This window comes from Dendrobates tinctorius, unplaced genomic scaffold (genome assembly GCF_039654945.1).
Source record: "Dendrobates tinctorius isolate UK_male_01 unplaced genomic scaffold, ASM3965494v1 ptg000211l, whole genome shotgun sequence".
NCBI lineage: Eukaryota > Metazoa > Chordata > Amphibia > Anura > Dendrobatidae > Dendrobates > Dendrobates tinctorius.
The window spans coordinates 10,924,809-10,942,035 of record NW_027361878.1 but is presented as its reverse complement, the minus strand read 5'-3'; the positions used below and the strand labels follow the sequence as shown (position 1 = coordinate 10,942,035).

At 42.9% G+C, this 17,227-nt stretch overlaps 1 protein-coding gene across 2 annotated transcripts in view; it reads left to right on the top strand.

The window, feature by feature from the left end:
* Positions 1–17,017, top strand: part of LOC141058254 (3-galactosyl-N-acetylglucosaminide 4-alpha-L-fucosyltransferase FUT3-like) — a 92,192-nt gene extending 75,175 nt beyond the window's left edge. For both annotated transcript variants that reach the window (XM_073554427.1, XM_073554426.1), the window contains exons 2-3: positions 15,576–15,675; positions 15,870–17,017. In XM_073554427.1, the coding sequence (XP_073410528.1) occupies positions 15,955–17,013 (1,059 nt within the window). In that variant the 5' untranslated portion in view covers positions 15,576–15,675; positions 15,870–15,954 and the 3' untranslated portion in view covers positions 17,014–17,017. The remainder of the gene's footprint in view (positions 1–15,575; positions 15,676–15,869) is intronic.
* Positions 17,018–17,227: the final 210 nt, after the last annotated feature.

Here is a 17,227-nt window from a genome sequence, read left to right as displayed (position 1 = left end):
CTCACAATATAAATTCCCTATCAGTATGTCTTTGGAATGTGGGAGGAAACCGGTGTAAACCCACGCTCACACGGGGAGAACATACAAACTCCTTGCAGATGTTGTCCTTGGTGGGATTCGAACCCAGGACTTCAGTGCTGCAAGGCTGCAGTGCTATCCACTGAGAGTTGCCAATTTGTCTCCAAATCAATCCTGGCAGCTTTTGCATTGAAGATAGAAGTGAGACTTATTGCCGAAGAGAATAGTCTCCATTCCAGCCTCCACCATGATAGCCATTGAGGGCGATGGCATGATTTTACCAGCCTCCACCATGATAGCCATTGAGGGCGATGGCATGAGTTTAAGTGAGTAACTGTAGCTAGATGACTGGATCACAGCCCAATGTTGTCCACACACTGTCTGATGCCTTAGGCTTGATATGTGATGTCCAATTACACATGCAGTGGAGAATGGATTCATTTTTTCAGAAACCAGTGCTATGGGCATTTTTCTAAAGTTTCAACAGCACAGTATACGCGGAACAATACTATATACACAGGTCCACATTGTATTCTATAATATGCCTATACAGTACAGACCAAAAGTTTGGACACACCTTCTTATTCAAAGAGTTTTCTTTATTTTCATGACAATGAAAATTGTAGATTCACTCTGAAGGCATCAAAACTATGAATTAACACATGTGGAATTATACAATTAACAAAAAAGTGTGAAACAACTGAAAATATGTCTTCCTCTTGAAGCTCATCAAGAGAATGCCAAGAGTGTGCAAAGCAGTAATCAAAGCAGAAGGTGACTACTTTGAAGAACCTAGAATATAAGACATACAGCATTCAGTTGTTTCACACTTTTTTGTTAACTATATAATTCCACATGTGTTAATTCATAGTTTTGATGCCTTCAGAGTGAATCTCCAATTTTCATAGTCATGAAAATAAAGAAAACTCTTTGAATGAGAAGGTGTGTCCAAACTTTTGGTCTGTACTGTACATCAAATAGACTACGCTCAGATTCTGCTGTATACTTTACATACTCTGCTGTTTTTACATAGGATAGGATTTGCTGAAACTGTTGTATATACATTATATAGAATACTTTGACATTGCTTTATACATTACATAGGGTACACTGAGACTGCTTTATATACATCACATAGGAAAATCAAAGCCCACTTTATGTACATCACATAGGATGCACTGGGCCTGTTTTATATATCACATAGGATACACTGAGAATCCCACATACATCACAAAGGGCTCTGCTGTATATATAACATAGGATACACTGACACAGCTGTATGTACATCATATCATGATTCCACCACTCACAGTGTCCGAGAGATGTTGTGAATGACAGCTCTGACTCCCCATGGGATCGAGTGCTGGATGAGCTGTCAGGATTGCAAGTGACGGCTCTACTGCCAAAGCTGAGGCAGAGGTGTTTGTATATTGACTGACAGCTCTGCTGCCCTACCTGGCTGGGTCTGTGGGATCTCATGTACTTGTCGTGTGTGTGACACCCCAGAGTCCGGTTGTCACAGTGACATTGTCTCCTTCTAAGAGGTGAAGTCATGCTTGGAGGCAGAAGGGGGCCCTCATGCCAGGTAACATAGATTAAATCACAATTCCTGCTGCAGGTCAGAAAAGGGAGTTGCCTTATAAATTCTGGCCAGCAGATGGGGTTGGTGAGTCAGCTAGAAATCAGCTGAGGGAGTTGTCATGGAAACGAGAGCAGCTGTGAGCTGAGAACAAATGATAAGACAGTTAAACGTGAGGTAAAAAGATCTTTCTGGAAGGTCCAGTCAGTTCAGAAGAGGGAGCTGATCTGTGAGGAGTTCAAGACAGGGAGCTGATCTGTGAAGAGGGAAAGGACAAGAGCAGACCCCAGAGCGAAGCGCTAATAGAGAGAAAAGGGACGTCAGAGTCCTTGGTGGTCAGGAGCTGTATGTCCTGACTGCTGAATCTGAAAGTACAGGGGACTGTAAGTTCCTGTGCGACATTGAACACCTGAGGGCATGGCAGCAAATAAGGAGCCCGGGGCTGACGGTGAAAAGGACGGTACCCGTGGAATAGGCTCAAGCTGACAGCCGTACAGGTTAGAGAAACCATCATGAAATAGAGGGTCTCAGCTTAGTTATAAGCAGCAGAGACCCGCACACAAAGCGCAGAAGGAAGGTCCTAAACCCCCACCTGGCAGGGTGGATCCCCTGAATGCTTCCAGGCGAGCCGGACTCATTCCATCACCTGTATATGGTACTCCGGATTGCAACTAATTGCCAGTAAAACGTAAAGAAACTGCACCTCTCTGTGTCCTTCTCTCATTTCTCTGCACCCCAACGTTCACCGCAATCTTCACTATTAATCTAACATCTTTGCTTTGGGACTATTGCTCTACCTGTGGAGAGCTATTTTCATCTCAGCTGCGACACACCAACAGTCTCAAGGGAACAACACTGTAGCGCTGGTCATCTCTGACCAGAATGCCACAGGTGGCGTCACGTATTTAATAATCTACAAACTTTATCTTCATTTTTGCCACACTTCAACATCACAAACAACTTTTCCCCTTCCCTTTTTTATTTAATGGACGCCCCAGGGCCACGGACCAGGTCACCGCCGCCGTGACACCGTCCCCCATTGAAGTCGACGGGCCCGGTACTGAGTACCCCACGGCCCTGTCTGCTAATGCGCTGCTGCTGTGCACATGCGCGGGGCGCTCCATGTGCATGCTTGATCACTACTCCAAGTTTCATTCTGATCTCCATTGCCGACCTAGGATTTAACTTTTTGACCTTCCATTTGACTTACCCCTTTGTATTGATCCGCTACGCTCCTGATACTCTGACCTTGGACTGTTACTTGACTATGCTTTTGTCTGGTGCCTTTGCATATTACGAGCCATCTTGGTACTGATCATGGACCTCTTTACTGTCCTGCTTTAGGGTATGTGCACACGTTGCAGATTCCTGTGCGGATCCACAGCAGATTTGGCCCTGCAGATCCCCTGCGGATTTGCCAGAGAATACAGTACAATGATATCCAATGGAGAAAAAAAAACGCTGTGCACTTGCTGCGGAAATTTCTGTGCGGAAACACAAGGGTTTATTGTCCGCAGCATGTCAATTCTATGTGAGGATTCCACAGCATTTTTACACCCATTCTATTATAGGAATCCACAGGTGTAAAAACGCATGCCAAATCCGCACAAAATCTGCAGGTAAAACGCAAGTCATTTTACCTACGGATTCTGCAGATTCCACGTGGAAAGATCCGCACACGAATCCGCAACGTGTGCACATACCCTTAAGGTAAGTCTGTGAGTAGTGGCTAGCATCACACATCACATATAATACACTGATTCTTATATATATACGTAGGATAAACTGAGCAAGCTTTATATAAAATCACATAGGATACTCTAAGCCTTCTTAATATACATCATATAGGATACACTGAGACTGCTGTATATATAATAAATAAAATACACTTAGACAGCTGTATTTAAATCACATAAGATACACTTAGCTGTATACATTACATAGGATACACTGAGCCTATTTTATACATCACATACAATACAATGAGACTTCTGTAAGGCTGTGTGCACACACAGCGTTTTTTTAGCTTATTTGCCTATAAATCCGCTATAAGAACGCTAAAAATAAGCTTCTCATTCATTTCTAAGCATTTTCCAATTTTTGTGCATATTGATGCGTTTTTACAGCGAAAAAAACGCTTTGCGGTAAAAAATGCAGCATGCTCATTAATTTCGCAGATTTTTCTGCATTTCTGGCTATTTCTATGTGTCAGGAACCGCGCGAAAAAAACGCATAAAAACTGTAAGTTTTTTGCGCAAAAAAAGTGCAAAAAACGCGCAGAAAACTTGCGGAAAACGCGCAGAAAAAAGCTCGCTGCTTCTGGGAAGGGAGTCAGGTTTTTAAGCAGAAATTTTCTGCTACGTGTGCACATAGCCTAAACATTACAGAAGATACACTGAGATTCTGCTGTATACATAACAGGATAAACTCAAACAGCTGTAAATATATCAAATAGGATACACTAAGCCTATTTTATGAATCATATAGAAACACTGAGGCTCTTGTATACATCACACAGGTTACATTAAGACTCTGCTGTGTATAGATATATTGCATAAGATACTGGTGTATATATCACATAGCATACACTGAGATTTCTGGATATACATCACATAGTATAGACTGAGGCTGATGTATACGTCATATACAGTGGGGAAAAAAGTATTTAGTCAGCCACCAATTGTACAAGTTCACCCACTTAAAAAGATGAGAGAGGCCTGTAATTGACATCATAGGTAGACCACAACTGTTGTGAGTTCATTTTCCCCTTCACTACTGAGGCCCGAGGAACTCCCTCTTCTGGTAAAGAAAGGTAATGAGCCTGATTATCAAACACCTGAATCTAACGATGATGACTGGCTGAGTGGAGTTACTGACTGGATATAAGGCTGCCAACGCCCTTCTGCCCTGCGGGTGATTTCTCTGTGGGATCCTTGGAGACCAGTCTGAATTCCTGCTCTTCTAAATCTAAGTTTTCTGCTCGGCTTTTTGCATTTGTGCTTTGACTTTGTTTTGCTTTGTTTTTCTGGATTTCTGCCATTCCCTGCTGGGGTGAGCTGAATTCCTTTAGCTCTGTCTTCTGAAAATACCTGAGTGCTGATTTAGTTTTTGAAGCCTAGCTGCTTCAGGGTCTTTTTCCATATCAGCTTGTTGGCTTATGTCTTTGATAGGGTTTTGGCAGATTGCAGACAGCAACCTTCCTTTCCTGTTCTGTTTAGTTAGCTTGGGCCCCATCGTTTGCTCAGCCTATCTTTCTATCTGTGTGAGTGTTTTTTCATCTTGCTTCACTGTCATTATATGTTGGGGGCTGCCTTTTGCTTTGGGGTCTGCTCTGGGGCAGTTTAGATTTCCTTTTCTGTCTTTAGGCTATTTAGCTCTCCGGCTGTGATCGAGGGGTCTAGGGCACCGTAGGAACCCCCCACGGCTACTGCTAGTTGTGTTGATAGGTTCAGGGGTCTGCAATCTGATAGTTGCCAACTTCTCTGGTTTTCTGGACGTAGCTTATATTTTTGTGTCTGCCTTCTACTCAATCATAACAGAATCACCCGCCATACCGCAGATCCTAGGGTACTCAATAGCAGAAAAGAATTGAAAAAAAAAAAAAAAAGTGTGTATATTTTTTCCTCTATATCTCTGAGGCCGTAGGGGGAATTTTTTTTTCTCTCAATGGAGATAAAGCAATTGTCTGATCGTGTGGAGCAGCTCGCTGCGGAAGTGCGGGGAATTTCCACCTTCCTTGCTCATTCACATGCTGCTGAACCAAAGATTCCTACACCTGATGTATTTTTTGGGGATCGGTCTAAATTTTTGAATTTCAAAAATAATTGTAAATTATTTTTTGCCTTGAAGCCTAACTCGTCAGGGAGCTCCGCGCAGCAGGTTAAAATTGTCATCTCTTTGCTGCGTGGCGATCCCCAGGATTGGGTGTTTTCTTTGAAACCAGATGATCCTATTCTGACTAATGTGAACGCATTTTTTCAGGCCTTGGGGTTGTTGTATGACGAACCTAATGCCATTGATCAGGCTGAAAAGACCCTGCTGGCATTGAACCAGGGTCGAGATTCTGCAGAATTGTACTGTCAAAAATTCCGAAAGTGGGCAGTACTTACTACCTGGAATGATAATGCCTTGGCTGCTCTCTTTCGGAAGGGGTTATCAGAAGCCGTAAAAGATACCATGGTGGGATTTCCTGTTCCCTCTGGTCTTGACGATTCTATGTCATTAGCCATTCAGGTTGATCGGCGTTTGCGCGAACGCAAAGCTGCACGAGAGGTGTTGCCACCTTTTGAACAAATGTCTGAACCTATGCAATGTGATAGAGTTTTGTCCAGAGAGCAGCGTCAGGAGTTCAGAAGGCGTAATAAGTTGTGTTTTTTCTGTGGAGATGCCTCGCATATTATTTCTGTCTGTCCTAAACGAGAGAAACGCTTTGCACACATGTTTTCTGTTGGTGGTGTTCAACCTAAGTTTCTTCTGGCTATTACGCTGATCTGCTCCCTGTCCACATTTTCTGCCAAGGCTTTTGTGGATTCGGGAGCAGCCCTAAACCTAATGGACTTGGATTTTGCTAAACATTGTGGATTTCCGATGACACCTCTGCAGACGCCTATCCCTTTGAGGGGGATTGATGCTACTCCTTTGGCTAAAAATAAACCTCAGTTTTGGACCCAGGTGGTAATGCGGGTCGCCCCAGACCATCAAGAAAATTGCAGATTTTTGGTGTTGCATAATCTGCATGATACTATTGTTCTGGGGTTTCCCTGGTTACAAATTCATAATCCAGTTTTGGATTGGAAATCTGTGTCTGTGGTGAGTTGGGGTTGTCAGTGTGCCTTTAGTGAGGCTCCGGTGTTTTCCACCTCTCCTCAGTCGCATGATGTTCCTGATTATTTGGCGGACTTTTATGATGTATTTAGTGAGAATGAGTCTGCGTCTCTGCCTCCCCATAGGAGTTATGACTGTGCAATTGAACTGAGCCCGGGGTGTAAATTTCCCAAGGGTCGGCTCTTCAATTTATCTGTACCCGAGCACGAGGCTATGCGATCCTATATTAAGGAGGCGTTGGAGAAGGGTCATATTAGACCATCCTCGTCACCCTTAGGTGCCGTTTTTTTTTGTAGCCAAAAAGGATGGATCATTAAGACCTTGTATTGATTATCGTGCCCTCAACAAAATTACTGTTAAATATCAGTATCCGTTACCCCTGATTTCTGATCTATTCTCCAGAGTTAAAGGTGCTTGCTGGTTTACCAAGCTTGACCTCAGGGGGGCGTATAATCTTATTCGCATTAAGCATGGGGATGAATGGAAGACGGCGTTTAATACTCCGGAGAGACATTTTGAGTACCTGGTGATGCCTTTTGGGCTCACTAATGCCCCTTCTGTCTTCCAGTGCTTCATGAACGATATTTTCCGAGATTTTGTCGATAAAATTTTGATTATCTATCTGCATGATATTTTGATCTTCTCCAAGGATTGGGATTCTCATGTGGAACATATTCGGACTGTGCTCCGGATCTTGAGGGAGAATTCCCTGTATGTCAAAGGATCTAAATGCCTTTTTGGAGTACAGAGGATTTCTTTTTTGGGATTTATTTTGTCCCCGTCAACTATTGAAATGGACCCGGCCAAGATACAGGCCATTTACGATTGGGTTCAGCCCACTTCTTTGAAGGCCCTCCAGAAGTTTTTGGGTTTCGCTAATTTTTATCGGAAATTTATAGCAAAATTTTCTAGCATTGCCAAGCCATTGACTGATTTGACTAAGAAGGGTGCTGATGTGTTAAATTGGTCTCCGGAGGCTGTTTCTTCCTTTCAGGAGCTGAAGCGAAGATTCACCTCCGCCCCGGTTTTGCGGCAACCTGATGTCTCACTCCCGTTCCAGGTAGAGGTGGATGCTTCTGAGATTGGTGCAGGAGCTGTTTTGTCCCAAAAGGATCCTGTAACATCTAAAATGAATCCCTGTGCTTTCTTTTCCCGAAAGTTCTCTCCATCTGAGCGTAACTATGATGTGGGGAATCGGGAACTGTTGGCCATGAAATGGGCATTTGAGGAGTGGAGACATTGGTTGCAGGGAGCTAAGCATCAAGTCGTGGTCCTCACTGACCACAAGAATTTGATTTACCTAGAGTCGGCAAAGCGCTTGAACCCTAGACAGGCTAGGTGGGCCTTGTTTTTTACACATTTTGATTTTGTGGTTTCTTTTCTTCCTGGAACTAAGAATGTTAAGGCAGACGCCCTCTCTAGGAGCTTCTTTGCTGATTCTCCTGTGGTGACCAAGCCTGCTACCATCTTAGGCGAAGGGGTAGTTCTTTCTGCCATCTCGCCCGATTTGAGACGTGCTCTGGAAGAGTTCCAGGAGGACAAACCTGAGCGTTGTCCCAGTGGAAAGTTGTATGTTCCTGACCAGTGGAAGAAGAGAGTGATGTCTGAAGTTCATTGCTCTGCTTTGGCTGGTCATCCAGGTATTTTTGGTACTAGAGATCTGGCGAGTCGGTCTTTTTGGTGGCCCTCCTTGTCTCGTGATGTCAGGAATTTTGTGCAGTCCTGTGGGACGTGCTCCCGGTCTAAATTGTGTTCTCGCTCTAGTGGGTTGTTGATGCCTTTGCCTGTCCCCAAGAGGTCATGGACCCATATTTCAACGGATTTCATCTCTGATATGCCTGTCTCTCAAAGGATGACTGTTATTTGGGTGATTTGTGATAGGTTCTCTAAGATGGTTCATCTTGTACCACTCCCTAAGTTGCCGTCTTCCTCTGAGTTGGTGCCCCTGTTTTTGCAACAGGTGGTTCGCTTGCACGGGATTCCTGAGAACATTGTATCTGACAGAGGAGTTCAGTTTGTGTCTAGATTTTGGAGAACTTTCTGTTCCAAGCTGGGAATTCAGTTGTCCTTCTCCTCTGCTTTTCACCCTCAGACCAATGGGCAGACAGAGAGAACAAACCAGACCTTGGAGTCGTATTTGAGATGTTTTATTTCTGCTGATCAGGATGATTGGGTTTCATTTTTGCCCTTGGCCGAATTTGCTTTAAATAATAGAGCTAGTTCTGCCAATTTGATGTCACCTTTTTTTTGTAACTTTGGGTTTCATCCTCGATTTTCTTCAGGGCAGGTGGAGCCCTCTGCCTGCCCAGGTGTTGACACTGTGGTGGAGAGAATGCACCAGATCTGGGACCAAGTGGTGGATAAGTTATCTCTCTCCCAGGAAAAGGCCCAGCGGTTTTCCAACCGACATAGGACCATTGGTCCCCAGTTTAAGGTTGGTGATATGGTGTGGTTATCATCAAAAAATATTGCTATGAAGGTGGCTTCTCCTAAGTTTAATCCTAGATTTATTGGACCTTACAAGATTTTGGAGATTATTAATCCAGTCTCTTTTCGTTTGGCTCTTCCTGTCACATTTAAAATCCATAATGTGTTCCATAAATCTTTGTTGAAAAGGTTTGCTGAACCTGTTTTTCCGGGGGTGGCACCTCCAGACCCTGTATTGGTTGAAGGTAACATGGAATATGAGGTAGAGAACGTACTGGATTCCCGTCTGGCTAGACGGAGACTCCAGTATTTGGTTAAGTGGAAGGGTTATGGTCAGGAGGATAATTCCTGGGTCTCTGCCTCTGATATTCATGCCAAAAGATTGGTGCGTGCCTTTCATCGGGCTCACCCTGATCGCCCTGGTGGCGTGGTTGAGGGTTCGGTGACCCCTCCTCAAGGGGGAGGTACTGTTGTGAGTTCATTTTCCCCTTCACTACTGAGGCCCGAGGAACTCCCTCTTCTGGTAAAGAAAGGTAGTGAGCCTGATTATCAAACACCTGAGCCTAATGATGATGACTGGCTGAGTGGAGTTACTGACTGGATATAAGGCTGCCAACGCCCTTCTGCCCTGCGGGTGATTTCTCTGTGGGATCCTTGGAGACCAGTCTGAATTCCTGCTCTTCTAAATCTAAGTTTTCTGCTCGGCTTTTTGCATTTGTGCTTTGACTTTGTTTTACTTGTTGGCTTATGTCTTTGATAGGGTTTTGGCAGATTGCAGACAGCAACCTTCCTTTCCTGTTCTGTTTAGTTAGCTTGGGCCCCATCGTTTGCTCAGCCTATCTTTCTATCTGTGTGAGTGTTTTTTCATCTTGCTTCACCGTCATTATATGTTGGGGGCTGCCTTTTGCTTTGGGGTCTGCTCTGGGGCAGTTTAGATTTCCTTTTCTGTCTTTAGGCTATTTAGCTCTCCGGCTGTGATCGAGGGGTCTAAGGCACCGTAGGAACCCCCCACGGCTACTGCTAGTTGTGTTGATAGGTTCAGGGGTCTGCAATCTGATAGTTGCCAACTTCTCTGGTTTTCTGGACGTAGCTTATATTTTTGTGTCTGCTTTCTACGGTGACTCAATCATAACACACAACTATGAGAGTCAAAATGAGAAAACAAATCTAGAAAATAACCTTGTCTGATTTGGCAAGTTTTATTTTTCAAATTATGTTGGAAAATATGTATTTTGTCACCTAAAAACATGCAAGATTTCTGGCTCTCACAGACTTGTAACTTCTTTAAGAGGCTCCTCTGTCCTCCACTCATTGCCTGTAGTAATGGCACCTGTTTGAACTTGTTATCAGAATAAAAGACACCTGTTCATAACCTCAAACAGTCACACTCTAAACTCCACCATGGTGAAGACCAAAGAGCTGTCGAAGGACACCAGAAATAAAATTGCAGCCCTGCACCAGGCTGGGAAGACTGAATCTGCAATAGGCAAGCAGCTTGGTGTGATGAAGTCAACTGTGGGAGCAATAACAAGAAAATGGAAGACATACAAGACCACTGATAATCTCCCTCGATCTGGGGCTCCGCGCAAGATCTCACCACATGGGGTCAAAATGAACATAAGAACGGTGAGCAAAAATTCCAGAACCACATGGTGGGACCTAGTGAATGACCTGCATAGAGCTGTGACCACCGTAACAAAAGCTACCATCAGTAACATGCTACACCGCCAGTGACTCATCCTGCATTGCCAAACGTGTCCCCCTGCTTAAGCCAGTACATGTCTGGGCCTGTCTGAAGTTTGCTAGAGAGCATTTGGATTATCCAGAAGAGTACTGAGAGAATGTAATATGGTCTGATGAAACCAAAGTAGAACTGTTTGGTAGAAACAAAACTCATCATGTTTGGAGAAGACAGAATGCTGGCTTGCATCTAAAGAACACCATACCTACTGTGAAGCATAGGGGTGACAACATCATGCATTGAGGCTGTTTCTGTTTGGAATGGGGGAAAGCACAAAATAAAAATATAAATAAAGTGCGTTCGCCGCTCGGGGTCCACCATGCGGTAGATGGTATAACCGCTGCTAGCTGGTGGCAGAGCAATATGGCGGAGGTGCGCACGGGGTTAACCTTCACCCAGGTGCGCAGAGCAGTCACTGTTTAGTCACAGAGATGCTACAGAACATAAAGTGCTGAGCCTGTTAGGGTCACAGGAGCTCAGAGAAATAACACTCATGGTATATGGTCACAGGAGTAGCCTAAGATGGTGGCACTAAGTCCTTCTAGACCTACCGTGAGTGTCCGTATGTATAGCGTCGCAGCCGCGAATGCTCAAGAGGGCTGCTACTGCAGCGCGGCGTGGATACAGCTGCTCAATGACACTGCTATGGCGCAAGCGCAATGTCGGACGCTAGCAGCTGTGGCTATGGAGCAATAGTGCGCTGGCGCTGGTACTGGCAATAACTCAATCCCTAACACAAGTGTAATATCAAAGGGTAGGGGTTTCAAATGAGTCATTCACCAGATCATGCATCCATCCTCATTCACACAGCAGCAAGTATGACTATACTAGCGCATGGCGGAACAGCCATGTGCTCCTTTTATAGCAGCCGGGACCTTCCAGGAGCTTCCAGACCTCCGAAATGGACCAATGAGATCTGGAGCGGGACCTGAGCACATGACTCCCGATCTCGCATGGGAGATCGTCTCATGAGCATGCTCAGAAGGCAGATGGAAGAACTTAGCCTCTGGAGAGATTTGCTGCAAGGCAATCTCCTCTGCAATCTCTTCTGCAGTAGATAAAGCGCAGGAGACTGCAGAATGTGAGGGTCTGGATTCCTGCATAGTATCATCAGAAATCTGACTCCTAACAGTTTCTCTGTAAAGGGACCAGGACGACTAATCTGTGTACATGAAAGTATGAATAGGGCCATGTATCGTCAGATTTTGAGTGCAAACCTCCTTCCATCAGCAAGGGCATTGAAGTGGAAACGTGGATGGGTCTTTCAGCATGATAATGATCCCAAGCACACTGCCAGGGCAACAAAGGAGTGGCTTCGTAAGATGCATATGAAGGTCCTGGAGTGGCCTAGCCAGTCTCCAGATCTCAACCCCATAAAAAACCTTTGGCGGTATTTGAAAGTTCGTGTTGCCCAGCGACAGGCCCAAACATCACTGCTCTAGAGGAGATCTGCATGGGGGAATGGGCCAACATAACACCAACAGTGTGTGCCAACCTTGTGAAGACGTATAGAAAATGTTTGACCTCTGTAATTGCCAACAAAGGATATATACCAAAATATTGAGATTAACTTTTGTTAATGACCAAATACTTATTTTCCACCATAATTTGCAAAATAAATCCTGCCAAATCAGACAAGGTGATTTTCTGGATTATCTCATTTTGTCTCTCATAGTTATGGTCTACCTATGATGTCAATTACAGGCCTCTCTCATCTTTTTAAGTGATAGAACTTGCACAATTGATGGCTGACTAAATACTTTTTTCCCCACTGTATGATTCACTGAGACTGCAGTATAGATCACATAGGATACACTAAGGGTCCCGTTACACTAAGCGATGCACTAGCGAACCCGACAACGATATGACCTAGTCAGGATCGCTGGTGTGTCACTACATGATCGCTGGTGAGCTGTCAAACAGGCAGATCTCACCAGCGATCAGGACCAGCGACGACGCGGGTAACAAGTGCGCGCGTCACTTATTTACCCGCTGTGTACCCTGGATACCAGCCTGCTCACGCTGGGAGCTGGTATCTAAGGTAAACAGCGGGTAACTAAGCGTGCACAGCGCTTAGTTACCTGCTGTTTACCTTGGATACCAGCTCCCAGCGTCTGCTTACAGCGCTGGGAGCTCGCTGATCGATGGTCTCCCGCTGCCACACGCGATGCGTGCTGGCCAGCGGGAGACTATCGATCAAAAAATGGCCCAGGACACTAGAGCATGATCAGTGATACCCGGCGGGGGGGGTGGGGTGGTCGCTGATACTTGTCACACACAGCGAGATCGCTGGCGAGATTGCTGTTGCGTCACAAAACTTGTGATCTCGCTTAGTGTGACGGGGGCTTAAGACTGCTGATTGTACATGACATACAGTAGGTACACAGACTGCTCTTTGTACATTACACAGGACATACTGAGACTGCTGTATACCTCACATAGGATATAGTGAGAATATTGTATGTACATCACATGGGATACACGGAGACTGCTGTGTATATAACATATATGATACATTGAGACTGCTGTATATAAATCATTTAGGACACACTGAGGTCCTGCGCTCTTTCAGCCTTGAAACATGGCGGGAGAGGATTCAAATGGAGACCTGGTGCACTCATTGGTGATTGTGAGTAGCGTTCCTCTTCCTCCTCCTTTTGGTTAGGTAGGTCCTGTTAGTACTTCACATGTCTTTTTAGCCATGAGCAGTGACAAATTGCAGGCATTTAAAAGAAAATCCCAGATGTAGATTTTTTTTCCACCAGACACCGTGGACGACAGAAAAAGCACCTGGTTTTTACTTTCTGTAAAGTTACGGATGGTTGGCAACCCAGTTTGAGAAGCCATTGTTTTCAGACAGCACAAATATTTCTGCTCCCTCAATAAAAGGATAATTTTAGACAGCCTGCGAAAAAGCTATCACTTCTTCATTTAGCAGAAATACAGTGCTGTGCAAACTAATTGGGACTAAGCATTTTTTTAAGTAAAATTGTAAGTTGGTTACCAGTCAGTGATTCAAACCAGTTTTAACTGCTTAGAACAGGTGTGAGTGCCTGTTCAAAACAGTTAAAACGGGTTTGAATCACTGACTGGTAACCAACTTACAATTTTACTTAAAAAAATGCTTTGTCCCAATTAATTTGCACAGCACTGTAACAAAGCTCTTGAAATTTGCAAAAACATCATTTTTACCATGCAACACAACGTAAAAAAGGTATGACTCCTTCCATTAGCACTAATAAGGTCAACATTTTTAGACTCTTTTTATAATTTAAGTAGCCTGAAACATTTGATTGTGCAGTGTTCTGGTCTTTTTAACCAGAGACAAGTAAATTAATAAGCTTGTTTTTACGTTAAAAAGATCAAAGAGGGTTCAATATAGTCGTATGAGACCTTAGAATGTTAATATTAACCTCGTAATTAGATAAGGCATTTGGTTATAAATCCAAAAATAGCAAAGGTATTGGGAAACAGCTTATTAAATAAAATGTAACCTTTGTTAGGCTATAAAAATAAAATAAGCTAAGTGAGCAAGCCTAAGCTACCACAAACATGCAAAAATGAGACAAAAGCACCTCCCACTAGACTGTTTATACCAGTGAGTACAAGGTATATAGTATAAATCATTTATTGTGCCATACCATAATCGTCGAACTGGTATGTCCACTCTACTTGTGCAGACACTCGTGATTCATACAAAAGAGATAATAGTAAAAATGAACAATCTCAGCAACTCCTATTGAGATGCCTAGATCAGTTCCTTCAGGGCCCTGGATTAATCTGGCATGGTTTGGATTGGAGATATCAGGACAACAGAAGCCAAAGAGGGGTTTCGCAAAGATTTGATGAATTAGGGAGAAGAGTGGATGATACAAACTATGGAAGAGGAGAACACCGAAGGGTTTCACGAGACCCAACTTAGGGGATGGAGAGGAAGGACCCATAACCACCCTAGAATGGGGAAAAAAATGGTACCTTCCAGCGCCATGTACGAATCAAATATATATAGGAGAGAGCTGACAGGGGGCACACTATGGAGAGGATCTTTTGTGGTCAATCATGAAACTGCTGAGGACAAAGCAATCATTTTCTCCATCCCCTTATTAATCTGGGCTATAGACGAAATATGTTGGGAGTTATCTTCATTGGAGCTCTGGATGTTCAATCTAAGGGTATCTAAGGAAAGGCTATATTATCCAGCCACTGTGAATCATCCACACTTTTTGGGCCCTAAGGGAACTCATCTATGCATCTCAATATCAGTCTGATGAGATTGTTCCTTTTTACTATAATATCCGTGTCCATTTTGTGTGAATCATGAGGGCCTGCACAAGTAGGGTAGACATACCAGTCTGACAATTATGGTATGGCACAATAATTGATTTATACTATATTCCTAGCACCCCATGTTATATACAGTCTATTAGATGGTACTTTTGCATAATTTTTAATCATTTATGTTTTGTGTTCGTATATCTGTGGTAATTTAGGCTTGCGCACTTAACTTATTTTTATGGCCTAATAGCGGTTAAGTTTTAATAAATTGTTTCCCAATACCTTTGCTATTTTTGAACCTCAGAATGTTACTCACATATTTTAAGGGCAAGTTGAGTACCTGTGATTTAATTTTTTGGGGGAAACATTTCATTCAGCTAGCAAATTTAATTAATCAGAGTATCCAACATCTCAAGCTGTTAGTGTCATGTTTGAAATCAAAATATGAGTCTGAATAAAGCAATGCTAAGGGTATGATTCATTTGTGTAAGATATTGCTCCTTGAATAAATGTAATTTAACACTTTAAATCTTGGAAAATGATAAAAATTTTCATTTAGAATTGCTTAAAAAAAAACCTCTTATGTCTCATTATTGCTGTTTCATACTTGTTATAGTGCCCCTTTACTACTCTTTGTACACAAGCCCATTAGCTTAGTCTTTCTGAATCCTCTTGTACATGGATGATGGATTTATCATTCATTTGTTGTAGGCTAGCCGGTAAGAATCAGTACACAAGAAACTGCTTCTCATCAGTACTAAACATATTGGGTGGTGGATTTTTGGAGCGGGAATAAAGAAAACCTCATCAGGTGAGTTCCGTAAATATGTACCAATAATATCAAGACACATGAGAATGTTTCCAAAACTGAATCAATGTAAAAACTTAATGCATTTTGAGTAATTTAACAGTAAATTAATATTTAATCTTGAGACAATTTTTTTAAAAAGTAGCAATCGTTAATTGTCGATAGTAATATATATGTTGTTTGTGTTTTCATCATAGTTTCCACAACAAACCTTCAAATCTATGAATAGGGAAGGGAAATAAATTTCTTCCTCGGATCCAAATATAGACATTTACTCTGCAAATGCCTCCCACAGTCAACTCTTTGAAACTGAGCAAGATCTTTTTCATTGTCATTTTGCAAATATTCCTCTCTGCTACCATTTTCACAATGGTGAACAAAATAAAAGCTCTCAGTTTGGACCCACAAATAAATTTAGTGACTTCAACAGTTTCGTCAAGAGAACCTGCACTAGTTATATTGCTATGGACATTTCCCTTTGGCAAAAAATTTCCTCTGAACAATTGTCCAGAACAGTTTGATGGATCTGACTGCTTTTATACTGCAGACCGTAACATGTACTCATCAGCAAATGCTGTTGTAATCCACCACAGAGATGTGTCCCGTTTTAAGCAACAACTACCTCAGGCACCAAGACCATCTAACCAGTACTGGATTTGGCTTAGCCTAGAATCTCCAAGTCATTGTCCGAACCTTTCATTTATGGACAATCTTATCAACCTTACAATGTCCTACAGGGCCGACTCTGACATTTTTACTCCATATGGTTGGATAGAAAAGCAGTACGGGGCAGTAAATTTTACAATCCCTAAGAAGACAAAGCTGGTGGCATGGGCAGTAAGTAATTGGAAAGTAAAATCTAAAAGAGTTCAATATTATCAACAGCTAAAGAACTACTTACATGTTGACATATACGGAAGGCAACATCTTCAACTTCCAAGAGACAGACATGTCGAAACACTCTCAACATACAAATTTTACTTAGCTTTTGAGAATTCCATCCATGAAGACTATATAACAGAAAAATTCTGGCACAACGCACTTTACTCAGGATGTGTTCCTGTTGTGTTGGGTCCACCACGAACAAATTATGAGCGGTTCATTCCAGGAGATGCCTTTATTCATGCTGATGACTTTTTAAACACTCAGGAATTGGCTTCTTATCTTCTGAGTTTAGACAAAGATGAAGAGAAATACAAGCAATATTTTAACTGGAGAAAAATGTATAAACTGCAGAAAAGGGAAAGAGCTTGGGTAGTGCCTTACTGTAAAATCTGTGAGGCCTTGAAAAAGGCTGCACCTTATAGAACCATACCAAGTATTAAAGCATGGTTCAAATGAAAAATTTTTTCATGAGTCGGACTTGTAAATTTAGTACTTTACAAAAAAAAACAATTTATTGGAGTCGCTACATTACAAGTGCTTAGACTGATGGTAATCATTTGATCATTTGCATACTGCCTTACACAAACCCTTCCAGCTCATGAAAGGGGTGCAAGGGCTTAACCTACTAAAACATGTCCAACATAATCTGAACACCAAAGTTTCATAACTG